The 27,836-nt window shown below is 39.2% G+C and overlaps 1 protein-coding gene across 1 annotated transcript in view; it reads left to right on the top strand.

The window, feature by feature from the left end:
- The window catches only part of LOC124805263 (sorbitol dehydrogenase-like), a 99,249-nt gene that overhangs the window by 10,460 nt on the left and 60,953 nt on the right, over positions 1-27,836 (top strand). The window contains exon 2 of the mRNA XM_047265774.1: positions 20,010-20,043. Within this exon, the coding sequence (XP_047121730.1) occupies positions 20,010-20,043 (34 nt within the window). The remainder of the gene's footprint in view (positions 1-20,009; positions 20,044-27,836) is intronic.

Raw genomic sequence — 27,836 nt, 5'->3', positions numbered from 1 at the left:
AAAAACTTTGCAAGTCCATATCAGATAGAAAAGATCACATATCTGTAAAACAGGCTGAATCCGGATGCTGCACCACGATAGTGTACAGCTGCAAATTGCAAATGCTGATATTGATTATCTTCCAAAAGTCAGTGTGATGCTCACATTTTGCCATATGTGACTTTTTTCTATTCTCTAACCTGAAGAGAAGCACCTTCGGCAGATGTTTACTATCATCAGAAGCAGTAGCAAAAACTGCATAGATGATTTTGAAGGACCTTTCAATAAATGGTTTCCAGCAAGTTTTTCAGACTGGCAGAAATGCAAGTGCATTGCATCCAAAGGATATTATTTTGAGAAAGACCATCAAAATTCCAATGATGAGAAAAGGTATGTTGTCAAAAAAAATTATGATCATTCTCTGTTGAATGTTCCACATATCTATGCTTAAGTTAGTTAAATTCAACCTGGTAAGTTGGGAAGAAAGCTGCTACTTTGAGATAAGCTATTGTTTAATGTCATATTGGCAGCTTAATGTTTACTTCATTACTCTGGTACTTTTCAAAGAAAGCAGTTACCTACATCTGTAAATAGAGAGGTCAGTTAACAACATACTACTCTTATGCAGCTCCTTCAGTAAGCTCTACAACTTGCCATGTAGCTATCAAAAATTATCAATCCTGCAGGAGTGGCTAGTGAGGCACACTTGTAATTTTCTTCTGAATTTGGTGGGATTTCAAATGTTAGGCTTTATTTTAGGTGGAAGCTTGTTATTTGTCCAGAGATCATGATATAGGATTTTCCTTCCTATTACAATGAAATATGAATAGTATCAGCTGAAATATACAGACAAATACATACAAAGTTTTTCTCCTAAATGTCATCAGGCACACTTTGTCTGGTGTTTCAGCAGATATTTACAATTCTGTTGCGCTGCAAAGTGAGGAGACATCCCTATGGGAACTCGAGGACAGGTGATGGGCACCTACTCTGGGCCACATTTATGTTGTTCAGGGAAATGTCATAATCCACATGCCAGGAGATCTAAAATTTGATATGGGCTGTATAAGGAAGTGGCAGAAAAGGCTGACAACTCTATTTTGGCATGGGTCTATAAAATTACAGGTTCATTTTAACTACAGAACAGAGTCAAAATTGCCACCACATCAAGAAATTGGTATAATTTGCAATAAAAAATGTGACAAACAAAATAATCAAAGATATTCAGAGTAGTGAGCAACAGTCTGGAAAGCTTGTAAGGGTGCTGCAGGGTACGTTGTGCTGAGAAATAATTTTTAAGGAAAAATTCAATAAACTGCACCATTTCTGAGTTAATTACCATTGAAGTTGGCCAATCAGGCCACTGCATGCACAACTTCAAGTGGCACACCAGAGACAGTGTTGCCAAACATATTCTTCATTTGGTTTCCTAACAAGAGAGTGATACAACGATTACATGTCAGCAAGGATCGAGTCTAAGGCAAGGACTGAGCAGTCTCATATACTATCAGCCACATTCTGAGAATAATGACATCAATTGAGTATGGTGGGCCACTTCAATTTGGTCATGCAATTCCCTCATTGGCTAACTTCAGTGACTTCAGTGCTAATTAACTTGGAAACAGCACATCATATCGAACTTTTTGTTAACAGTTATTTCTCAGGACAACATACACAGCAACATCCTTGCATGCTTTTCAGACTGTTTCTGACCACCCTGTTCACTGATTGCTAAAGTCACAGTATTTCCTATTGGGCTCATCACTGTTAAATCTGCAGTTCCGTATAGTCACTAATCATTATTGCTAGAAATGTTTGAGAATTCTGTAACAAATAAAAAGCCTGTATCCAGTTTCTGACACAGGGCAAGTGTCACCTTCTGCTCCCCCCTCCCCCCCAAATCACCCCTACTCCACCCAAATCCCTTGTGGATGCCCATGACCCCAGGCCACGTAGAGAATTATGTGTTTCTGGGCTGGTATGTTCGTAACTAGCAGCATTCACTATGGTGACCTATGGAAGTGTGCCAGAGTTTGTGGAGCATGTGTATGAAAGCAGGCATCACAGATGACCACCTCTTGTAGGTAGTTGTGTGCATGTCCACCTTATGCATCGATCAGCAGGGTCACCACATAGAGCATCTTCTGCACAAAAAACAGGTCAGAGTTCATAACTGTAATGTGTAACTGTATCATTTAGAATCATATAGTTATCCCATCAGGTCCAGTGACCATTCTCTGTTGAGTGATTTCATTTGGTTTTCTGTTCCCTGGTCATTTATTTTGATAACTGTAATTTTTACTTTTGTGTGACGATTTGAAGGATGAACTACAGCATGATCTTCCTCAGTGAAACAGCGTTGATAAAAAATAAGAAAGTTTAGTATTGCAGCCTTCTCTGTATCATCCTACATTTAGGTGGTTATATGGGCTCAGAGTTTCTAAAGAGGTGGGTTTCATCCAGCTACTGATTTGAAACAAAACTAAAACTAGTTAGGAGTTTCTATCAGATGGGTAGCTAGAATTTTATCTTCGAATTCATTGAATGCATCATGTGTGGCTCCCCTAATGTTAATTTTAGCTGTGTTCAGGTTTTGTTTACTTATAAAGTTCTGGCTATGTTTAAATATGCAGTGATGCCCTATTTGCTTTGGTAGTAGCTCTCTAAATGACTGTCAAACCACAGTGAGTCAATCCCATCTCTCACAACTTCACTCGGTACATGCCGTGGTAGCAAATGAAAAAGAACAAATTTATTACACTTCCCCCCCCCCCCCCTCCCCCCCCCCCCCCACACACACACACAGTATTCACTGTTAAGCTTACATGAGTGCAGTATATAAAACAACAATATGTTGAGTACTCACCAAACTTCTTTACATAGGATTAAAGCAATCAATCATTTTACTCTGCAGTCTGTTTGCTCAATACACTCTTTTTAAATTATGTTCTGTGTTCATTATTTCATTTGCAGTTTCAGTGCTCCCACCGCTAGATTCATAGAATATCTTCACAATTCTAGTGGTTTGTAAAGTGTCATTCACAATAAGAATAGGCACTTTATTTCTTTCTTCTTCCTCTTCTTCATCCTCAACCTTGCTCACTTCATGGTCACTTTGGACCTGATCCTTCACTTCATTTGCAGTTTTGTCTTCAGTTTGTGCTTCAGTTGTAATAAGGTCATCATCTAGTCACACTGATTGAGAATATCACAGTTGGTTCTAGCAGCAATGCAGATAGTGGCTGATCTTCGGTGTAACTCACTGTTTCTTATGTTTTTGTGGCATTAATTCCTTCAGTTGTGATCCCTGCATGATGGAAACAGTTCTTGATGGTTTGGGCTGTGACCCACCTCCAAACTTTGGTAATACATCTGATCGCTTCCATCACTGTAATAGAATAATTTTACTTTTTACTTTTCCTCAATGCATTCTATCATTTTCAGTAATATGAGCTTATAATAGTAGCATTCCAGATTCCTGATTATTCCTTGGTCCATGTGCCACAATATGCTTGTCATATTTGCAGGAAGAAAAACAAGATTACTACTCCCCAGATCAGAGAGTGCAGGATGTGCTGGGCAGTTGTCAACAAGAACCAATATAATTCTTCTCTGACTTATTTGAGCTTAAGAGAGTTCAGAGGTCTTCAAAGACTTCTTATTAGCATTGTAGTGCACTGGTAAATTTTTTACATGCCTAAAATTCCTATATTTTTTGATGTATTGTTGTAAGTTTTAACTGTGCAGTGAGTATGGATACATGGTGGTTGTATTAAAATACACACATTTTAACTGTTGATAAATATAATACGGAAAACACACACATACAATATACATAATGCCCCTGCTGTCACACAACATTCTTCTCACAGATATGTTTTTCTGTGCCCTAATTGAACTTCACTAAAGAAGCACATAAAGAATAGAAAAGCATACACTATAAACCCTTGGTTTCTGAGTGCTCTGGAAATGGTGCTGAATTCAAATGATGGTCACAGCCTGAAGTAAACCTAATTACAACATTTCCCCTCAGTGGGCATCGTAAGAGAATAGCTTGTCATTTTCACATTGTGAAAATACATTATGAAACATAATAAAACAAATGAGACAAAATTTAATGAGCAGGTCTAGGATCATGAAATAATACTCATTTTAATCCTAACATGTCGCTGAATCTCTCAGTTTTAATAGTGCTAAGACCTTTAGCTAAAAAATCTGCAGCATTATCATCATTTGACACATACTTAAACTTAAAAACAAACATCATTCTTCCTGGTACACCCATTTTCTTGGTAATGTCAATGGTACCTGTGTTGTCAGCACTAGCCTGCAGGGGTAGTCTATCAAATTCAGAACACTTGATCTCATGTAAAAGATCTACAGACCATTCCACCCCCTTGAATTTCTCAAACATTGCAATGCAATCAGCTTCTAGTGAAATTGGCTACAATGGATAGCCTTTTACTCATCCAGCTGATTGCTGCCCCAGCTAACGAAACTATGTACTGTGTTGCAGATTCACTATGACCTGGACCATTTGCCCAGTCAGCATCACTGAATGCACTAGGATCAGAACAACTGGCATTGAAACATGAGCTCAAATCTTTAGTTTGCTGCAGGTGAGAAAACACCATTTTTTCTCTGGTCCAATGAGAAACACTTGATTTAGAGTTGAACTGATGCATTCTTCCTACAATGAAGGCAATATCAGGTTGAGTACATGTGGATACATACAAAAAACAACTCACTGCCTTTTGGTACAAGTTTTGGTCAAAGGGCTTACCATTTTTTTCACCAAAATGGTTGTCATTACATGATGTAGCTATGCCCTGGCAGTCATGCATTTTAAACTCTTACATTGCCTGGTGAATGTAACTAGTTTGGCGTAATTTCACTTGCCCATGGGACTGCTCAGTCTCAAATCCTAAAATAAACAACATCTTGTTCATTTATTTAATGCTAATGTGAGATTTCAAAACATTCTCAAATTTTTCAATCCTCTCTTCCTCACCTGTTACAACAACATCATCAACATGAACATAACCTTTCTAGTTTACTTAGCTTGTCATGTTGAGCTGGCTCCTGTTCTTCTTGTCTAGGATCTGCTTCTTGCAACCATTATACAAAAATCTGGCATCAGGTCTTCACAGTTGATTTGAACTAAATAAATTTGAAGATTGTTGTCGCAGCATTTTTCTTATGTAAATATATTTTCTCACATTTTAGTACATCACACAGTAGTCTGATTTTTCACATCAATAAAGCCAAAATTATATTATTTGCACAAAAAGACAAAAATACATCTGATCACATCAGAGGCAAGCTTATGATTCTCTCACTCTGCAGAAATAACTATGTTCCAAATGGTTTACAATTTTTCTTAACAAATGAATTTCTACTAGTTTTCATTACATTATTAATGTCGATTATTATTTCATAAATGAATCCAGACATAAATATTGTAAAAAATACAGGGTTACATAATCAATAATAGAAATGTTTGTGTATCATTAATTGGTAATTTAAAATGTTTCAAAAAAAACTGTACATTCAGAACTAGTACTCATTGACTATAACATCGAAATTAAAATATTTTATAAAGCAATTCCTTTTCATAAATTTTAGCTTGAAATATAGCATACTGTGTATAACATTATATGAAAGTTTTCAGAAAAAACAACTGACATAATATTGAACTGTCCAAAATTTCAAAAATAATTCTGGTATCAACAAGTACTGTTGAGGAAAAGTAATGCTAGAGGAGGATGTCCTATTACAGCCCCAATGATCAAATGATTAGAGAAGAATATGCAATGATCCTTTTCACATTGTTCCAAACCTAACTTTTCATCACAGCACAAACTCTTATTCAATAGACACACTTTCTTCCCCACACTAGACAATTTTGGTTGCTCCATGAAAATGATGCCTTTTATGGGGCTATTAAGAAAAGCAGTTTCTACATCAATGTGTTTGATTTTCAATCCCCTAAGTACTGCAATTGCTAGCATAATCCTCAAATAACCTTGTCCTATTTTGAGCTGTAGCTTTCCCAGTAATGTTTTCCAAACATTGGGCTATAACCTAGAGCTACTATCCTTGCTTTACATTTAGTAATCTTATCTTCACTGTTTCTCTTTGTAGTAAACACCCACTTACTTCCTAGAACATAATCAGGTTTTGATCTGTTGACAAGTTTTCATGTATTGTAGTGTTTTAGGCTACTCATCCCTGACTCCATGGTTGCATGCCACTTGACCCTGTGAACTGAGACTACAGCCTCTTCTACTGATGTTGGATCAGATAGATTCACTCAACAAATAGTAACAAAAGAATGTGCAAAGAGACACTAACCTCACTTCTTCAGCTTCACTAGATATGAAGACCATCATAATCCTACTTCATTTATACACTTGAAATTTCATTTTCCAACATGCTATCACACTAATCACATGCATCAGTATCTCCACTGCTGGTAACTACACTGCCTTTGGTATCATATCTGTCTTCTTCTCCAACCCTGGATTGACTCCCGACACCTCGAACAGCTGTTGATTCGGGTGCATTGTCTGCTACTGGTTCTGCACTCCTTGGTGGTGTGTTGTCGCCATCTGTTGACTGATCAGGAAAGTTTAACCACACCATTTGGTATTGTCTGCTATTACATTATAGGTGTGTTGGTCAGCTGTTGCCATCTGCTTCATGATTGTTTACTGTAGCCTCAGAGGGAATACTCTCTCATCAAAGATGACATATCTTCTCAAAAGGATTTTTCTTTGTCCAAGACTCCACAGAGGATATCCTTTCAGTCCTTCTTCTACTCCAAGACAAACACATTCTTTTATTTGTTCCCCAAGTTTTTCAGACTGTTAGTGTGCCTGTCCAGGATCTGCAGCCAACCACTTTGAGCATTTTCAAGTCCTATTTAAAAGTTCTTTCTGATTCCAGACTTCATACAGGATTTTTTCGTCAAGGGATCTTGTTGGGCAGCTATTTTGGATATAGCATGCCAAAATCAAAGCTTCTCACCAAAAGTTGTTGGGCAAACCACCTTGGTGTATTAGACACCTCACAATGGACATAAGTGTTTCATTCAGGTGCTCTGCTTTTTTGTTGGATGTGGTGGAGTAAACAATGTTTTTCTGGTGTAACATGCTCTTTTTCTTGAACAACTGTTCAAATTTGCTGTTGATGTTCTCAGTTTCATTGTCTGACTGAAACTTTTCTCCCTGTCTCGCACTCTGCACATCCCATAAACACTACAAATGAGTTAGATACAACACTTTTTTATGTAAGTACTTTCACTACTGAATATCTTGAGTGATCATCTAGCTAAGTAGCATAATAATATTCTCAAATTAAGGAGGTCTGTCTTATGTAGCTCACATCACTATGTACCAATTCTAGAACATTTTCAGTAGTAGTTTGGCTTGGTTTGAAAGGCTGTCTACTTATTTTATCTTGTATATATACTTCACATTTTTCTTTATATTTCGTGACTCCACATACTTCTGTGTGTTCAAGTCTTTGATGCCACAAAATTTCTTCCTGTCTGGCTGTTGCTTCATTTACCACTGTTTGATGTGTTTTGTCATTTTGGGGCATTGCTATATTGTTATTCACTTTATGATATTCATATTCCACTAAGTAGATATCACTGCCTGATGATCTTTCTCTGAACAATCCCTTCTCATGAATAGAGGCACAGTTTTTGAATTAATGCACATTCCTTTCTTGTCTATTTATATAACAGACAACAAGTTGTTATCCAATCGTTTCACCAGAAACACTTCTGTTAGTTGGATTGATTTATCCCCACATGACTTTGCTGCTTTAATGACAACACTTCCATTACCAGTTACTTTAGTAACTTTCCCATTAACCAGTTTCACTTCTTCAAAGTTGCCCATCGCTAAGTCCTTCAGTATCTTCTGGTGTGTGGTCATATTATGTGACACTCCTGCATCCAGGACCCACACTTTTACATCAGCATCTCCTCCACTTTTGGTCACTGTAACAGCCACTATTTTATCTCCTTTAGCACTTGCACTTAAGTCTTCACTGTTTGGATTATACTTACCTCTGTTGAGATTGCACCCATTTGTCCCACATTCTGATTTCTTGGGAGCACTCTGATTGCTTGCTGCAGCCATTCCTTGTTTTCCATGAAAATGTGGGCACCCCATGACAATGTGGTCTGCTTCATCATAGCAGAAACATATTCTGCTTCTACTAGCTGTGTTCTTATCATTTTCTTGGTTTTGTTTATGATTTTTATAGTGGCTTTGGCCAAACTTGTGTTGATTATGACCCCCACCTCATGTTGCATACATGCCTTGGCTTCTTCTCGGCTCTTAGTGGACTTTGAAACTGGTTCTATGCGTTTCTCTTCTAATTATAGTCTGTTGATGACAAGGTCTGTGGTCATTCTGCCTTTGTCTCTTTGTAAACTTCTAATGAGGCATTCATACTTCTCCAGAGGCAGTACTAGAAGCACGAAGACTGCAACTATTTTGTCATCAAAGGTAAAGACCCACTGCTTTACTTTATGGCAGCCAATATCTTTGTTACATAGTCATCCATAGTCACATTGTCTTCTTTCTTCATATTTACTAAGTCCCTCATCTTGGACATAATGTTAAGAAGCCCACTGTTGAAGTGTATTTTATCCAATTTCTCCCACACTCCCTTCACTAGTTTTAGAGGGCTAATTGTCTGTAGGTAAGAGTCTTCAACCAGCATTAGAATGATGGACAAGGCCCTCCCATTTTTCTTCATTTTCTCCATATCTAACTGATTATAATGTGCTCCAAACCCAGATTCTATGGCATCCCATGCCTCACAAAGTTTTATCAGTGAACAAACATTAAATGATCATGCAAAATATTTATTGCTGCACAGGCAGTCAATCTTCATAGATGGTTCCATCATTCTGAATTGTTTTACTCATCACCAGCTAAGGTAAAACATCAGATATGTCATCTTCATCAGTTCTTGTACCTTGGTTTCTTAAACATGCTCACCACACCTGTCCACTGGGGCCATAACCTGTTGTAATGTTTATAAGTAAAGCACGTTCTGATACATGGAAGTGGGTGGGCTGTTTAATTAAAATGCACACATCATCACTGTTGATAAATGTATTATAGAAAACACACGCATGGCACCACCATTCCACTACACTCTTCTCAAAGAGCTGTTTTTTCATGTCTTACTTGAACTACGTTAAGGAAGCACATATAGAGAAGAGAAGCATACACCAGAAACCCTTGACTTCTGAGTACTTTGGAAATAGCACTGAATTTGAATTATGATCACCATGTTAAGTAAACCTGATTACAACATTTGAATATCATGAACAATTTTTTCTTCTCAGTTCCATCTGCATTAGCAAATACTAGAACCAGTTTCTTTTTCTTTATATAACTTGCCATCAACACATTTTTAGCCCAGGAATTTTAGTATTTTGTCAGGTGTTAATTTAAAGAAAATGCCAGTCTCACCTCTATTAAAGATGTCACAGTCTGCATATCCTTCATGAATTGTAGGCCATACAGTAGTGAGCGATTGTTGGAGTGATTCAGTATTCACACTGTTGGACTTCACCACTAATTTTTCCATAAGTAATGCAGCAATATTGCTTAAATATGTCAATCCAGCCACTGCTGCACACAAATTTCTGATATTTTAATTTCTTGGCAAATTCTTCTGCTGTGGCCATAAGGAGAGGTCCACTAATGGGTACAGTGATGCTTCTCTGGTGGTTAAACCACTTAAGCAGCACTCATCCCTATTGCTCCTTTCAGCTTTTTGTAACTGCTTAATTTTAGATCTATTTTGTTCAACCACTTAAGCAGCACTCATCCCCATTGCTTCATTCAGCTTTTTATAACCGCTTAATTATAGATCTATTTTGTTCACACACAGTGACAATTTTATGCTTTTTTTTCCAAATTATTTGGACTGTGGAATTTACATGGCCAAATTGGTGACACATGTCAACCTTTTCAACTCCATTCTTGATTTCATGAATGAATTTCACTTTTTCTTCCAGTGTTAAAACTTTTCTTTTAGTGGACATGCTGTTCTACAATGCATGCCCTGCATAACAAAAGATCTTCACGTGCACTGTTGATGAGTTCTATGATTATCACCACCACTGTAGTATGAACGCACAAGGGTAACAATGAGGTGAGGAGTCTATACTACACTTGTTCTTGATGGAAGGGCAGGGAGAAGAATATTCCAAGTTGTCATATTACAACAAAAAGATTTCCATTTACCGTACATTGATTCTTGGAAAATGTTGTAGCTAACTGGGGCTGAAAATGACATTGTATGTGAGGTACATGCATGTACATTTGTCATATTAAGCAAGAATGAGAAGTACGTCCCTTATGAGGAATACGGTTGTACCACAGAAATCACAACATTATAGCCGAATTGCTGTTGTAACTGATGTATCTATAAGAAAGTTGAACTAAACAGTTATATCTACATCCTCATTGCAACATAAAAACATCTAACTTTAATAATATCTGTGTTTCTTGGTGTTTCAATTCCAAAGAAAGTGTGTCTAATGACAATATTATGAAAAGGATATTTCCAGAATGAGATTTTCACTCTGCAGCGGAGTGTGCGCTGATATGAAACTTCCTGGCAGATTAAAACTGTGTGCCCGACCGAGACTCGAACTCGGGACCTTTGCCTTTCGCGGGCAAGTGCTCTACCATCTGAGCTACCGAAGCACGACTCACGCCCGGTACTCACAGCTTTACTTCTGCCAGTATCTCGTCTCCTACCTTCCAAACTTTACAGAAGCTCTCCTGCGAACCTTGCAGAACTAGCACTCCTGAAAGAAAGGATATAGCGGAGACATGGCTTAGCCACAGCCTGGGGGATGTTTCCAGAATGAGATTTTCACTCTGCAGCGGAGTGTGCGCTGATATGAAACTTCCTGGCAGATTAAAACTGTGTGCCCGACCGAGACTCGAACTCGGGACCTTTGCCTTTCGCGGGCAAGTGCTCTACCATCTGAGCTACCGAAGCACGACTCACGCCCGGTACTCACAGCTTTACTTCTGCCAGTATCTCGTCTCCTACCTTCCAAACTTTACAGAAGCTCTCCTGCGAACCTTGCAGAACTAGCACTCCTGAAAGAAAGGATATAGCGGAGACATGGCTTAGCCACAGCCTGGGGGATGTTTCCAGAATGAGATTTTCACTCTGCAGCGGAGTGTGCTTCGGTAGCTCAGATGGTAGAGCACTTGCCCGCGAAAGGCAAAGGTCCCGAGTTCGAGTCTCGGTCGGGCACACAGTTTTAATCTGCCAGGAAGTTTCATATCAGCGCACACTCCGCTGCAGAGCGAAAATCTCATTCTGGAAACATCCCCCAGGCTGTGGCTAAGCCATGTCTCCGCTATATCCTTTCTTTCAGGAGTGCTAGTTCTGCAAGGTTCGCAGGAGAGCTTCTGTAAAGTTTGGAAGGTAGGAGACGAGATACTGGCAGAAGTAAAGCTGTGAGTACCGGGCGTGAGTCGTGCTTCGGTAGCTCAGATGGTAGAGCACTTGCCCGCGAAAGGCAAAGGTCCCGAGTTCGAGTCTCGGTCGGGCACACAGTTTTAATCTGCCAGGAAGTTTCATATCAGCGCACACTTCGCTGCAGAGTGAAAATCTCATTCTGGAAACATCCCCCAGGCTGTGGCTAAGCCATGTCTCCGCTATATCCTTTCTTTCAGGAGTGCTAGTTCTGCAAGGTTCGCAGGAGAGCTTCTGTAAAGTTTGGAAGGTAGGAGACGAGATACTGGCAGAAGTAAAGCTGTGAGTACCGGGCGTGAGTCGTGCTTCGGTAGCTCAGATGGTAGAGCACTTGCCCGCGAAAGGCAAAGGTCCCGAGTTCGAGTCTCGGTCGGGCACACAGTTTTAATCTGCCAGGAAGTTTCATATCAGCGCACACTCCGCTGCAGAGTGAAAATCTCATTCTGGAAACATCCCCCAGGCTGTGGCTAAGCCATGTCTCCGCTATATCCTTTCTTTCAGGAATGCTAGTTCTGCAAGGTTCGCAGGAGAGCTTCTGTAAAGTTTGGAAGGTAGGAGACGAGATACTGGCAGAAGTAAAGCTGTGAGTACCGGGCGTGAGTCGTGCTTCGGTAGCTCAGATGGTAGAGCACTTGCCCGCGAAAGGCAAAGGTCCCGAGTTCGAGTCTCGGTCGGGCACACAGTTTTAATCTGCCAGGAAGTTTCATGAAAAGGATAGTTTTTACTCACAATATGTAGTGAAGATGTTGAGTCACAGGAAAATACAACAAAAAGACTGCTAAACAAGTAAGCTTTTGGCAGAAAGTGCTTCTTCTGAATTAGACTACATACACATACACATTCAGGCAAATGAAATTCACACAAACATGACCACTGTGTCTGGCTGCTGAGGCCAGATTGCAAGCAACTGTGCATGCTGGGAGAAGTAGTCTGGGTGGTGAGGGTAAACGGGGCTGGAGCGGGGTGGGAAAGGATAGGAGAGTGGGGTGGGTTATGGTAAAGTGCTGTTTGTGGGAGCGTAGAGGAATGTGGCAGAGTGGGGGGGGGGGGGGGGGGGAGAAAAGAAGAGAACTAAAAAGACGTGGTAGAGTAGAAGGCTATGTACAGCTGGAATGGGAAAAGGGAAAGGTATTATGTGGGTGAAGGACAGTGACTACCAGAGGTTGAGGCCAGAAGGGTTACATGAACATAGGATACATTGCAGGGAGAGTACTCATCTGCTGAATGCAGAGGCGATGGTGTTGTTAGGAAGGGTCCAGATGACACAGGCTGTGAAGCAGTCATTGAAAAGAAGAACGTTGTGTTGGGCAGCATGCTTAGCAACTTGGTGGTCCAGCTGTTTCTTGGCCACAATTTGTCAGTGCGAACACACACCTTGTTGGTTGTCATGCCCATATAGAATGCAGCACAGTAGTTCCAACTTAGCTTGTAGATCACATAACTGGTTTCATAGGTAGTCCTGCCTTTGACTGGATAGATGATAGTGGTGACCAGACTGGAGTAGATGGTGGTGGGAGGATGTATGGGACAGATCTTGCATCTAGGTCTATCACAGGAACATGAACCATGAGGCAAGGGGTTAGGAACAGATGTTGTATAGGGATGTACAAGGATATTTGGTGGACAGTGCAATACCACTGCAGGAGGGGTGCGGAAGATAGTGGGTCGGACATTCTTTGCTTCAGGGCACAGAGAGAGGTAGTCAAAACTCTGGAGGAGAATGTGATTTAGTTGCCTCTGTCCTGGCTGGTACTCAGTTATGAGGGGACTTTGGGGGATGGTGGGTGACTGGATAGATAAGGCAGTGCATGGGATATCTGTTTCTGTACAATATTGGGAGGGTAATTATGATCTGTGAAGATATATTTTGAGAGGGACTGTTCATCACTACAGATGTGATGGCGACTGGTGGGAAGGCTGTATGGAAGGGACTGTTTGGTATAGAATGGGTGGCAACTGTCAAAGTATTGCTAGTGGTTGGTGTTGGTTGGCTGATGATTGGGGTGTCCTGAGTGGTTGGGTTTGTGGACTTCAGGATGCATATAGAAGGTAGGGGTATGGAGAGAGTTAAGGGTGGAAAGATAAATAGACTCTGGGGAGCAAACCTGGGATGGGCCTAAGGATTTGAGGAGAGACTAGAGATCTTGTTGGTTTTTTGGAATGGGGTTGCTATGGCAGGGTTTGTATGTGGACAAGTCAGATGACAGCTGGTGGAATCCTTCCGCCAGGTAAACCCTGCTCTGCAAAACAACAGTGGTGAAGCCTTTTGCAGCTGGTAGGATTATAAGGTAAGGATCAGTTTGTAGGTGGCAGATTGCAGTTCTTTCTGCAGCTGTAAGACTAGCTTGCATATTGAGGGATTTAGGGAATGATGGTAAGGCAAGGTTGAAGGGTAAGATATTTTGGAAAGTTAATGGGGGTGATATGGGGGCAATGAGGGTGGATCACGTATGGATGGAGAAGTGAACTGAGTCAGAAATGGTTCAGCATTGGTCTTTGGTTGAGTCTGGCCAGTAGAGGTGGTGGCAAGAAAGTGTCTTGGGAATGGAAGAAGAAGAGAAGATCTTTAACAAATCCAGCATGTTGGAATTTGGGAATGGGGCAACAAATAAGCCCTTTGGATAGTACTGATACTTCTGTGGGACTAAGGCCTATGGAGAAAAGATTCATGATTGTGTTTCAGGTCTGTTTAGGTTCTAAATTCTATATGATAATGGGAGAGAGTGTCTGAGTGTGAGTGAATGTAGCAGGTCTGGAAGGTAGGGTTTGTCAGCTATGAGGGAATGTGGGGGAGTTTCACAGCTATTGTAGAAGTAGTGGATAGTGGTTGTTGAAGGTGGGAGTATGAAGTGAATAGGTTGCAAAGTTTTTTGAGGTGGCATTGTGCATGCTGCTCTAGTTCCTGGTGGGCAAGAGTTTCAGTGTGTGAAATGATATCCAGGAATTTTGGACTGTACTGCAGGTGAATTTTATGGATAGAGAGGAGATGGTGGTCACAGTGGAAGGAACCTTTGCAACCAGAGAGGGGTAATTTGTTGGTAAGACCATTAGGGGGATTCCGTGAGCCAAACAACAGGCAGGAATAGTATGCATGATAAGGAAACTTTTCTGTATTGGCACAGATGGAGAAGCAAGGATCCATGGTAGAGGATAAAACTGTGTAAAAATACGTAAATAACATATAAATATGTGCGAACAAATTCACAAAAATATGCAAAAATATGTGAGAAACATCACAAAAGAGGGTGGGATGGATGAAGTACGAAGAAACAAGATGAAACCTGAGGGAATAGTATGATAGCAAAAGGCAAAAATGAACTGAAAGTGAAGTGAAAACACAATGAGAATAAAATTAAAAATAAATGACTAGATTATAATGTGGGCTGGGTGTTGGCAGGTGGATATGGATGCAGAAGGGAAACAGCAGATGTGAGTAGATTAGGTGAGGTTAGTGGGTGCAATCTGCAATAAGAAAGGAAAAATAATGGTGGGTATGGAGGAGGGATTGGTAGTAGGGCTGTTGATAAAATATAGACATACTGATATTTTTCTGAAATATATCAGTATACATGAGCAATAATTTTCTGAGTGATGTAATGATATATCGATATCAAAAGCACAATCCAATATTTCTATTTTATATTATATTTTTTCACTGTTTTCAATAAATATTTGAAGTTGTACTTTTGGAATTGTATTACGACATAATTTTACTTTCAATGTGTGAAGGAGTCTTGTAACTTTTTGAGCTTTCATTACATCCAGTCTTTCTCTTTTACTGTGTGAAGCAAGTATAGATGGCACAAAGAAGAAGTCAGATAGCACTGGTGGATGCCAGTGTGAATGGGATAACAAGATGTCCGATGTGAAGTAATAGCACACCAGTTGCACTGGAAAACAATTTTTAATGCAACTGGTATGCTATTTCTTCACCTTGACATTCTTTAAAAACTGATGAAGAAATATCTAAATGACAAGATTGTTCTTGGCGATGGATGGAGATACGTGAGAGGAAATGCTGACACAATTGGCGCTTGGTGCTACCAACAAAAACTGCAGTTTTGACACTGCAACTGCTAGGTCACTGGCGTTCACAGAAATGAAAAGCACAGGAAAGTCAACAGTAAGTGTTCCAAACAAATCCGATACGTGATGGAACCAAATGATGGACCCATTGGACACATTTTATTGTGCCACTTACCTGCAGTTACCATTGTTAGCAAAATGGTTATCACTAAGAGTGTGCATGCATCATTTTCCTTTGAGTTCTTGCTCTGAGGGGGATAAGCAGGCTGCTTACCTCTTGTTGATGTACAGAATGTTTAATACTGAATCAATACATAAATATACAGCTATAAAACTGGCAGTATATTTACAATATGCAGCTGATTTTGTCTGGCTGGTACATAGGTATTCTTTCCATCAATACATCAGTAACATTTGTGAATATATCATGGGTCTATATTGATATTTTTTTAAGTATCGATATATTGGGTTCCCGATATTTTTAAAAATATCAACAGTTCCAGTTGGTAGAATGATGTATAAGTTTATGTAGCACAGGAAAGTGTGAAAAGTAACATGAAAAAATTTGTGAGAGTAATGCAGGAAGACTGATCAGTGTGAAGGTCTAGGATTAATGATATCAGCAGGAGCGATGTGGGACACAAGATGCTGGATCAGCAATCAGCGTGGTCTTGTAGCCATGTGTTGTGTGCCAATGAGACAGTTGATGCAGTGTGGTTTGTAAGTCAGAGCATGCAGTGCAGTGTGAAATGTGACAGTGAAATGCAGGCAAGAAGAGAAAGAAAGGAACAGACCCTGAGTATAGTAATGCATTAGAAAATAGTAACAAATAAAAACAGCACTTGGTTACAGGGTGGAAGAAAAGCCTGTAGGCAAAATCCAGCAATGGAAAATCCAGGATGGGATAATAACATTATTATGAAAAGGTTAGATTGCACACATATACACATTCAGACAAATACATCTCACATACACATGACAACTGTCTCTGGGTGCTGAGGCCAGACTGCAAGCAACTGCTCGTGGTGGGAGAAGCAATCTGGGTGTTTGTGGTAAGGAGGAGGCTAGGGTGTGGAGGGGTAGCAGGGTAGAGATGGGCAGTGTTAAAGTGGTGCTTGTGGGAACATACAAGGGCAAGGTACAGAAAGGGTTTGGCAGCTAGGTACAGTGAGGGGGCTAGATGGACAGCAGGGGTAGGGGGACAGAAAAGGAGAGAAGTAAAATGCCTCTGGGTGCATTGGTGGAATAGAAGGCTGTGTAGAGCTGGAATGGGAACAGAGAAAGGGGTACGTGGGTGAAGAACAGTGATTAATGAAAGCTGAAGTCAGGAGGATTATGGGACTGTAGGATCTTGGATTTGACAGGAAGAATCCAGAATGTACAAGCTGTGAAGCAGTCACTGAAAAGAAGAATGTTGCATTTGGGCAGCATGCACAGCAACTGAGTGGTCCAGCTACTTCTTGGCCACAGTTTTTTGGTGACCTTTCATGCCAACAAACAACTTACTGGTTGTCATGCCCACTTAGAATGCAGCACAGTGGATGCAGCTTACGGTAGCTTGCAGATCACACGACTTGCTTTACAGGCTGTCCTGACTTTGATAGGATAGGTGATGCTTGTGACCAGAATGGAGTAGGTGATGGTGGGAGGATGTATAGTACAGGTCTTGCATCTTGGTTTATCACAGGGATATGAACCATGAGGCAAGGGGGCAGCAAGCGGATTTGCGTAGGGATGGATGGGGATACTGTATAGGTTCGGTGGGTGGTGGTATACCAGTGTCAGTAGGGAGGTAGTGTGGGGAGAATAATGAGTAGGACAGTGCTCCTTTCAGGGCACAAGAAGAAGTAGTGAAAACTCTGGACTTTGGGGGATGGTGGGTGACTGGAGAGGTAAGGTAGTGCATGGGAAATCTGTTTCTGTACAAAAATAATTACGATCTGGGAAGGCCTCAGTGTAACCCTCAATATATTTTCCAAGGGACTGCTCATCGCTACAGATGAAATGACCACAGGAGGTCAGGCTGTATGGAAGGGACTTCTTGGTATGGATTTGGTAGCAGCTATTGAAGTGGAGATATTACTGGTGGTTGGTAGCTTTCATATAGCTGGAGGTGCTGATGTAGCTATCTTTGAAGTGCAGGTCAACATTAAGGAAGGTGGCTTATTGGACTCAGGAGGAGCAGGTGAAGCAAATGGGGCAAAAGGTGCTAAGGTTCTGGAGGAATATGGATAGGATGTCCTTACCCTCAGTCCAGAGCATGAAGATATCTCAATGAATCTGAACCAAGTGAGGGATTTGGGATTATGAGTGGTTAGAAGAGATTCCTCCACATGGCTTATGAATAGGTTGGTAAAGAATGTTGCCACATGGGTATCCACTCCTGTACCCTGGATCTGATTGTTGGTAATACCTTCAAAGGTGAAGTAATTCTGTCATGGTGATCAGGAAAGAGGTTGTATGTTGGGAAAGGTAGTGTTCAATAGTGGCAAGACCATGGACATTAGGGATGTTAGCATGAAAGGAGTTCACATCAGGAGTGAAGAGCAGGGCACCATGTGGTAAAGAAACAGTAACAGTGGAGAGTCAGTGGAGGAAATGATTGGTATCTTTTATATAGAAGGGTAGGTTGTGAGTAATAAGCTGAAGGAGTTGGTCTATGAGAGCAGAGATTCTCTCATTTTGGCCACAGTAACCAGCCACAATGAGGTGGCCTACATAGTTGGCTTAGTGGAATTGAGGAATCATGTAGAAGGCAGGAGTGCTGCAGGAAGTAGGGGTGAGGAAATAGATAGATTCTGGGGAGAGGTTTGGGTATGGGCCTAAGAATTTAAAGATAGACTGGTGACCCTGCTGGATTTCTGGAATTTGCTCACTGTGGCAGGGTTTTTAGGTAAACAAATCTGATGGCTGGTGGAGTCCTTGTGACAGGTAATCCTTGTGGTTCAAAACAACAGTGGTGAAGTGTTCATCACCAGATAGGATTATAAGGTCAGGATCAGTTTTTGGACAGTGGATTGTGGTTCTTTGTGCAAATGTTGAGGGATTTGGGGAATGATGGTGAGGTGAGATTTGAGGTTAAGAAATTCTGGAAAGTTAACAGGAGATGATTTAGGGCTATGGAGGTGGGCTACAGTTTGATGGAGGAGTGAACTGGGCCAGGAAGGGTTAGGCATTGGTGTTTGGTTGAGTCCAATTGATAGGGTTGTTCCTAACATGTTGTTGTTGTTGTGGTCTTCAGTCCTGAGACTGGTTTGATGCAGCTCTCCATGCTACTCTATCCTGTGCAAGCTTTTTCATCTCCCAGTACCTACTGCAACCTACATCCTTCTGAATCTGCTTAGTGTATTCCTCTCTTGGTCTCCCTCTACGATTTTTACCCTCCACGCTGCCCTCCAATACTAAATTGGTGATCCCTTGATGCCTCAGAACATGTCCTACCAACCGATCCCTTCTTCTGGTCAAGTTGTGCCACAAACTTCTCTTCTCCCCAATCCTATTCAATACTTCCTCATTAGTTATGTGATCTACCCATCTAATCTTCAGCATTCTTCTGTAGCACCACATTTTGAAAGCTTCTATTCTCTTCTTGTCCAAACTATTTATCGTCCATGTTTCACTTCCATACATGGCTACACTCCATACGAATACTTTCAGAAATGACTTCCTGACACTTAAATCTATACTGGATGTTAACAAATTTCTCTTCTTCAGAAACGCTTTCCTTGCCATTGCCAGCCTGCATTTTATATCCTCTCTACTTCGACCATCATCAGTTATTTTGCTCCCCAAATAGCAAAACTCCTTTACTACTTTAAGTGCCTCATTTCCTAATCTAATTCCCTCAGCATCACCCGACTTAATTAGACTACATTCCATTATCCTTGTTTTGCTTTTGTTGATGTTCATCTTATATCCTCCTTTCAAGACACTGTCCATTCCATTCAACTGCTCTTCCAAGTCCTTTGCTGTCTCTGACAGAATTACAATGTCATCGGCGAACCTCAAAGTTTTTATTTCTTCTCCATGAATTTTAATACCTACTCCGAATTTTTCTTTTGTTTCCTTTACAGCTTGCTCAATATACAGATTGAACAACATCGGGGAGAGGCTACAACCCTGTCTTACTCCCTTCCCAACCACTGCTTCCCTTTCATGTCCCTCGACTCTTATAACTGCCATCTGGTTTCTGTACAAATTGTAAATTTGTAAATTCCTAACATATTTACCAATTAATCTTGCATTTTTGTGATTCCTTTTCAAAATTTTTGTGTTCAGATTTAATTTAGCCACAGTTAAATATACAATATGTTCAATGAATTTCATTACTAACTATTGGGATGACTATAGTGAAACCAATAATTAAATGATTTTTTAATTGTTTTCATTTCCATTACATTGGTAGTACATACTATCTGATCTGTCAAACGAACACTGGCCAATATTACTGATTTGAATTTTTTCAGGAAAATAGGCCAATTCCAGAGCCTGGAGAGAATGGTAAGTCTTATGTGAAATTTTTAACGTAATTTTATTTCATCTAATTAATAACATTGACTAAAAAATAAAATTTTTGCAAACACATAAATGTAAAGAAAAAATACTTTGTGAAATTAATGTAGCAGCAAATAATGGGGTGACATGCATTTAAAGAATGCAATAAACACACAAATTTGTACACACAATGGCCTGATTAGCTAACTTCAGTGCTAATTAACAATTATTTCTCAGCACAATGTACCCTGCAATACTCTTACAAACCCAGACTGTTTCTGAGCACCCTGTGTACAGGTAGTTTCAAGAGGAAAGGTAAATATTTTAGGAGGTGGTAGTATACACGAATTGCAATGGAAAATGCTGTATAACATGCAACCAATTTTTATTGAATACAGAGATACAGCTGGGATCAGTGCATTTTCATGTCATTTGTTGGTACACCAGTTGCTATGGGCATATTTATGGAATGTCAGCAGTAGAGTGTTGATGTTCACACTGTGAAGTTGTGCTTTAGTTTACATTGAAATTTTAATTGTGATTTGTTGGCCAAGTCTACTGTATTGTCACACGTAAACCTACCGCGCTTATTTACAAATGCTGAGTATGCCAATGTGGTATTCGTGTAGGGTTTTATAATGGAAACGCTGCTGCTGCTTGTAGAGAATATGACATAAAATTTCCTAATCACAGACTACCAGATTCAAGGGTGTTTACACATGTGTTCAATACACTGTGTGACACTGGTACAGTGCCCAGCAGGCCTCTATTGCATCTGAACATGTGAATGAACAGACTGTGGGTGAATTAGAAGACATTCAGTCAGCAGAATGTAGTTCTTCAACAAGCACACATAGAATTTTTGTAAGTATTTGTTCCACAAACAAGAGTATGGTGGACATTACATATGCACGGGTTCCACCTGTATCATTTAGAGCTCATTCAACACCTTCAAGTAGAAGATAAAGATAGACAATTGGAATTTTGTCATTGGATAATTGAAAATCATCATGTGATCCCGCTTTTACTCTTCATTGAAGAAGCCTCTTTCACTCATGATGACATCAATAACACTCATAATTCACATCAGTGGTCTGAAGAAAACCAAAATGCCATTGAGGAGACACATTTTGAAGCACACTTCTCTGTAAATTTGTGGTGCATTTTGATAGACAATCAGTTGATTGGGCCTGTTGCAATACCATATCATCTTACAGGACTCTGTTACCTACATTTTCTTGAAAATGTGCTTCCAGTATTATTGGGAGAGAGTCCTTTGGCTGCAAGAATGTGTTTGTTCATTCAGCATTATGGGGTTTCTGCACATTGTAGTCATCAGGTGACATGCCATTTAAACCTAATATTGGTCAGTATACATGGGCACGTTCCTTGGCCACCAAGGTCTCTCGACATGACACCCTTGGATTTTGGCCTGTGGGGATGGTTGAAAGACAAAGTCTACAAAGAAAAAGTAGCCAAAAGAGCCTATTTGATCATTCAGATTGTAAGTAGTGCAGCCATCACAAAAGAATACAAAGATGACCTCAGAAGAACCACAAATGGTGTTATCAAGAGAAGTCAAAAGTGGATTGAATTTGGTGGTGGAATTTTTGAAAATCAACTGTGAAACTCCTCATTTGCCTTTGCTTTAAGTGATTTTACATACTAACAGCTGTATCTCTTTACTCAATAACAATTAGGTACATGTTATATGGTATCTTTTATTGCAATTCGTCTATACAACCACACCCTAAAATATTTACTATCGCTCCTGAAACATCCTGTACAACACTTCTAATTCTCACAACAAGAAAGCAGTAGATACCCAGAACTGTATCAATGCAACTTCTACAGCAACACTTAAAATTGAACAAATTCTTCTTAGCTTAGCTACTAGACTGAAAGTGTCACTGTTGTCTACACTGTAGCATTGAGGAAACCCTTCCTGACAAGTCCTGTTTTATATTTCTCTTCACTTTCATATGGATTAGTCTTTACATGACAGACCAACTTAAATGACACATCTCTTACTACATTTGGTATAACAGTTAATTCCCAAGTCTAATTCTCTTGTAGTCACTTCATTTCATTTTCCATACATTGCTCCTGGTGAAAGCTTTGTGCTGTCAACAGCTTCTTCATATGACTCTGAATTTCCTTTCATTACGTCAATTATCTCTTCAGTGAGCATTACAAAGTCAGTAAGCCATGAAGCCTTCATTAATGTTGAATGATTTCAGTACTGTTTATGAGATTGAATAAACAGTTCCTCTTCTCTGTTACCAGCAGGGTTCTCTTAAATTTTAGATTTATCAGTCCAAGATTGTGTCATTGAGCTATATAGTTTCCTTTTTTATTTTGCTTAATATGCTATGATGACAATTTGAATTTGCATTTGAAAAAATTGGGTTCAATAAAAGTAATTATGTTTTTACTGCCATGAAAGAAATGTTTAATTATTAACCAATAAATTTCAGACCTAATTAACTCAAATAAAAATTTTTTAATTCCAAAATTTTATGTCACTCATTATGACTTCATATGCTAAGTAATAGAAAATTTCAATGTTTAAACAAACTGTTACATTATTATCATATCTGATTTAATATTCTCTATTGCAAAAAGAAATAATAATAATAATAATGCAATGACACACGTTTTATGTAATATAATATATGTAAATAATGTACAGAACCAATAACCATGTTTCATATTAATTGCTTGCAATTTCAAGCCAAGTTCCTACTTTATCTATTGAAATGTATTGTGTAATTCCAAATTAATTACTTATCTTAAAGTATATATGAAAACTGGTATCAAACACTTTATAAACAAATTTTAACCTATGCCAGTATGCTTTAGAAGGTGATACTCAGAGGCTAATAGCACCCTACACAGCACAACAGAACACTCAAATAAAGAAGCTGATTTCCCTGCAGACATAGGGGCAGAATTGGTTGGAGTGTCTGTTTACATTCTAAAGCTATTAAAATATATGTTAAAGTCACCACATACTACAACATCACACCTTGTTTTATGCAGCTTATTGAAGAAAATTTCCATTTTTTCTAAAAATACCTCAAACTTTCCCGTTGGAGAGCAGTACACTGTAGCTATTATCAAACCTAATTTTGGAATTTTTATCATTGTCATCTCAAAGTCTTTTTCACAACTTAGGGAGGTTGCATTATCTATATTATAGTAACCTCTATATTATATTTTACATATGTGGCTACACCTACATAGTGACCACTAGGTCTACAATAGTACTCAGCCAGAGTGAAATTGTGTAGGCAGACAGGTTTAATTAAGTTCTGAAAAACACATTACAGAAATATCTTCTAGTTCATGCATTAGTAAAATATTTAGTTCTTCTACTTTATTGCTTAGGGACTGAACATTTTGCTGAAAGATCTTTATTACAGAATTTGTGGGAAAATCTACAGTACCACCTACCTTCAGTTTAAATGTTTCTTGTTTGTGTAATTTGTAGCTACTGCTTTTGGCAGTAAAAAATCATTCAGATGAGGAGGCTGCCTGATGTTTCTTCTAGTTGGGTGAGATGAGTCTTCCCTAGTGATCCATTTCTCCAAGGTACTCTGATCTGCAATCTTTTTGTGCTTCTTGTCACTCTTGTTTACAAGATGGCAGATTTCTTCAGTATTCAGAGATGAGAGTTTATCCACTTGTCTTAGGCTACTACAATCTTTGATGAATATAGGATTGGTTTCTGGGAAAAATATAGAAGTGTATTTGTCAAAAATTATGTTGGTTTTTCAACAAATTCAAAGCATTGGTAAGATAATGCATGATGGTTTGGTAGCTGCAATCATACTAAGTGGGCTTCCAGCAGATTTTCAACCCTTAATTATGATAATTGAGCATTCAGTTATCAGTACTGCTAGTGATTTAGTAAGTCAGCAGTAACTCAGTAATTGGCAAAACATCAGTTTGCTTTGGAAATTGAAACTTCAGATTCAGCATTGCCTGCTAGAAAGTCAGAAGTCAAATATCGATTGTAATATTTGAAATTCTGAGTCATTTACATGTTATTAATGTCAGAAAATAGTTCATAAGATCAGTGAGTCCAGATCTAGAAAGAAAGCAAATAAATCATGAACTTCTGTGAATGCCTTGAAAACTAAAAATGAAAATGCATCAGTGGCTCTTATTGCATCTTCCTGTCATGGTGATAGCTGGAACTTAGATCCTGGATGTAATGACATATTATGAATAATAAAGATTCCTTCAATAGTTCTGATCTGATCATAACTACAAACATTTCAGTAGTAGATAACAGCAATCTTGATGCAATCACAGGTAGCAACGTTCAGCCTGAAGTTACAGTTGCTGACAAGAATAAGCAGATGACTAATAATCCATTAATGAATGCATTTATTAAAGGAAAAATTGGTTGATGGGCTGAATTGGATGAACATCAATTAGCATCAATCAGTTCTTGCATAAAAGGAAAATGGTCTTGGCAAACTTTTCCTAAACCATGAAGCAGAAGAGTGAAAGAACTATTTAATACAGAATGTTCTGATGTTTATGGACCAAGTACCTATCTCAAACCCTGATAGATTCCAAACCAACAACCTCCTTCCTAATCACCATGACCAATATATCCTCACCCTTAATTACTTCTCTTTCGAAGACATTATCTACAAATAAAGCCAAGGTACAGCTGTGGGCACCCACATGGCACCATCCTATGCCAATCTATTCATGGGCCATCTAGAGGAAACCTTGCTAAACACCCAGAATCCTAAATCCCTCATCTGGTTCAGATTCATTGACGACACCGTTGTGATCTAGATTGAGTGTGATGACACCCTGTCCACATTCCTCCAGAAACTCAACAGCTTCTCCTCCATATGCCTCACCTGGTCCTACTCTACTCAACAAACCACTTTCCTAGATGTTGACCTCCACCTCAAAGATGGCTATATCAGTACCTCTGTCCATAACAAATCTACTAACCACATCCAATACCTCCACTTCGACAGCTGCCACCTGTTCCATACCAAGAAGTCCCCTTCCATACAACCTAGCCACCTGTGGTTGATGCATCTGCAATGATGAGAGGTCCATCTCAAAATATACTGAGGGTCTCACTGAGGCTTCTACAGACTGTAATTATCCTCTCAAGCTGTACAAAAAAATCTATTCTGCCTAATTGTTTTAGTCTCCCACAATCTCTCAAAGTCTCACCATCCTGCCTCAGAGTAGCATTCCCTGGTAACACAGAACCACCCAGGACTGGAGCAACTGAATTAATTCTCTATCAGGGTTTCTACTACCTCTCGCCACACCCTGAAATGAGAAATTTCCTGCCAACTATCCTCCCCACACCTCCCACAGTGGGGTTCCCACTGTACGCTGAACCTACACAATATACTCATCCATTCCTATACAACTCTTGCTCACAACCCCTTACCTCATGGCTCATATTTCTGTAAGATGCAAGACCGGTCTCATACATCCTCCCAACACCAACTACTCCAGTCTGGTCACAAACATCACCTGTCCCATCAAAGGCAGGCTACCTGTGAAATCAGCCATGTAATCTACAAGCTGGGCTGCAACCACTGTGCTGTGTTCTATGTGGGCATGGAAGCCAACAAGCTGTCTGTTTACATGAATGGCCACCGACAAACTGTGGCTGAGAACCAAGTGGACCACGCTGCTGCTAACCACACTCAACAACACGACAATCTTTTTGTTGTGCGTATCTGCAACTTAGCATCTCACCTATATGGTGAGTAGAAACTTCCATTTTCATAATACTGTTACATTCCATCCAGATTTTTCTTTGTTTGATTTTTGTCTGTTTTACATTATGAAGCAGCCTGTTATCTTTGACCCATGAATGTAATTGATCAGTGGTTCTATCTATAGCCGAGTACAGTTTCTTCTGTAGCAGATATGAGAACAGTGGTCTCATCGGCAAGCAGATGCATTTTATTCTCTGATAAGCTATGTGGAAGATCATTTATGCAAAGTAAAAACAACAAGGGGCCTAATACTGAGCCTTGAGGAATGCCTTGTTTTATGGTTTGCGTGGAAGAATGTGCAGCACTGGTTATTCCTGAGCACTTGATTTCATGTAATTCAACACACTGTTGTTGATCTTTCAGATAGCTTTTAAACCAATCGTGGGCAGAGCTTCTTATTCCATAGGAATACATTCTTGCAGCATTATGCTATGTTTAGCCATGTTGAAGGCATAGTTCTAGAAAAATACCTATAGCTGTAAGTTTTTTGTTGCCAAGCTCCAGAAAAAGATCTATTAATTCATGTAATGTAGTTTTCTTTCCTTGGAAGGGAATCAGAGCAGGTGACAAGATATTTGGTTTGTTTGGAAATGAATTAAGTCCGATGGTCATTATGTATTCAGATACTTCACCAAATACTGAGAGCATCACAACAGGATGGTACATGCTAGGATCTTGTTTACTTCCCTTTTTATGAACAGGTATTATATTTGAAATTTTGAGCCTACTTGGAAATGAACCATTCAGGAATGAGGAGTTTATTGTGTGAGCCAGTAGTTTACTTATAAAGTTACTGCAGTTGTGAAGGAGAAGGAACTTGAATTGGTCTTGTCTAGGAGATGATTTAATCTTTATTTTGTTATGAATCATTTTTTCTATCATTGTTTCTGATGTTGGCAATAAGAACAGTGTGTCACAGTATAAATTTGGTTCTAATTGTATGAGATGATTATTTTTGAGGCAATTAGCCAGGCTTTCAACTGTTTTTGTGAATTAGTGGTTGAATTCAACTGCTGTTTCCTTTTTGTGGAGGAATGATTTTCCATTTACTTTTAGATTAATATCACTTAGATGTTGCTTTCCTCTACTAGAGTTCATATAAATGATTTGTGGCATGAATTTGCTGTTATTTGATGCCTTTTTTAGGAGTTTGTCATTCTTTGGCTCCACTAATTACATTCCTAAATATCATTTTACATGAAGTAAAGTATTTCTTAAATTCTTCACTAATGCCTAGTTCAGTTGTGCTAATAGAGAAAAGTTCTCTTTTCCTTTGATATGGTCTGATGATTCCTGGGGTGATTCATTTGGAGGGTGTTCTGTTGTTGTTAATACTTTTCACTTGTAAGAGAATGTAGGAGTTAAAATAATGGCAGAAAATGTCTAGGAATACTTCATATTTGGTGTCTATGGTTTGAGCCTCATATACATTTTGCCAGTTTTCTTTCCGAATATCAGAGAGGTAAGTGTGCATATTATTTTTATTGAACTTTCTTCTCTGTACAATAAGTTTTTTTTTATTTGAGGCTCATTCAATCTCAAATTAATTTGCATAATTAGTTCATTATGGTCTTAGAACCCTAAATTTACAGAGGATACTGTGCAACTGATGTTAGTGTCTACTTGTTCCAGACAACTAATACTATGGTTTTTTTCGTCTGGTCTGAGATTTGACCATCAAGTCAAGGTTGTAGCCACTCATAAAATTTTTTAAGCTTAAATGGCTAGTTCTTCTGAAAGAAAATTTATGTTAAAATCACCCATATGAAAATAGTATAATAGTTTCTTTTACTTAATTTTTCTATTACTAATGCTGTTTTTTGTAGATGAAGCACATGGTGCCATATGGTGATCTGTAGGCCTTATTATATAAACATTCAAGTCTGTAAGCCCAAGAGCAGACAGTTCTATCTCTTTTTCAAAGCTACATGATTAGCATACGTCTTGTGGTGTAGCTGTAATGTTGTCTTTTACAAATATTCAGCTCCCACCACCTCGAAAATTTTTCTTGAAAAGTCACTC

The sequence above is a fragment of the Schistocerca piceifrons genome, chromosome 7, assembly GCF_021461385.2.
Source record: "Schistocerca piceifrons isolate TAMUIC-IGC-003096 chromosome 7, iqSchPice1.1, whole genome shotgun sequence".
NCBI lineage: Eukaryota > Metazoa > Arthropoda > Insecta > Orthoptera > Acrididae > Schistocerca > Schistocerca piceifrons.
This window is presented reverse-complemented; position numbering and strand designations above follow the sequence as displayed.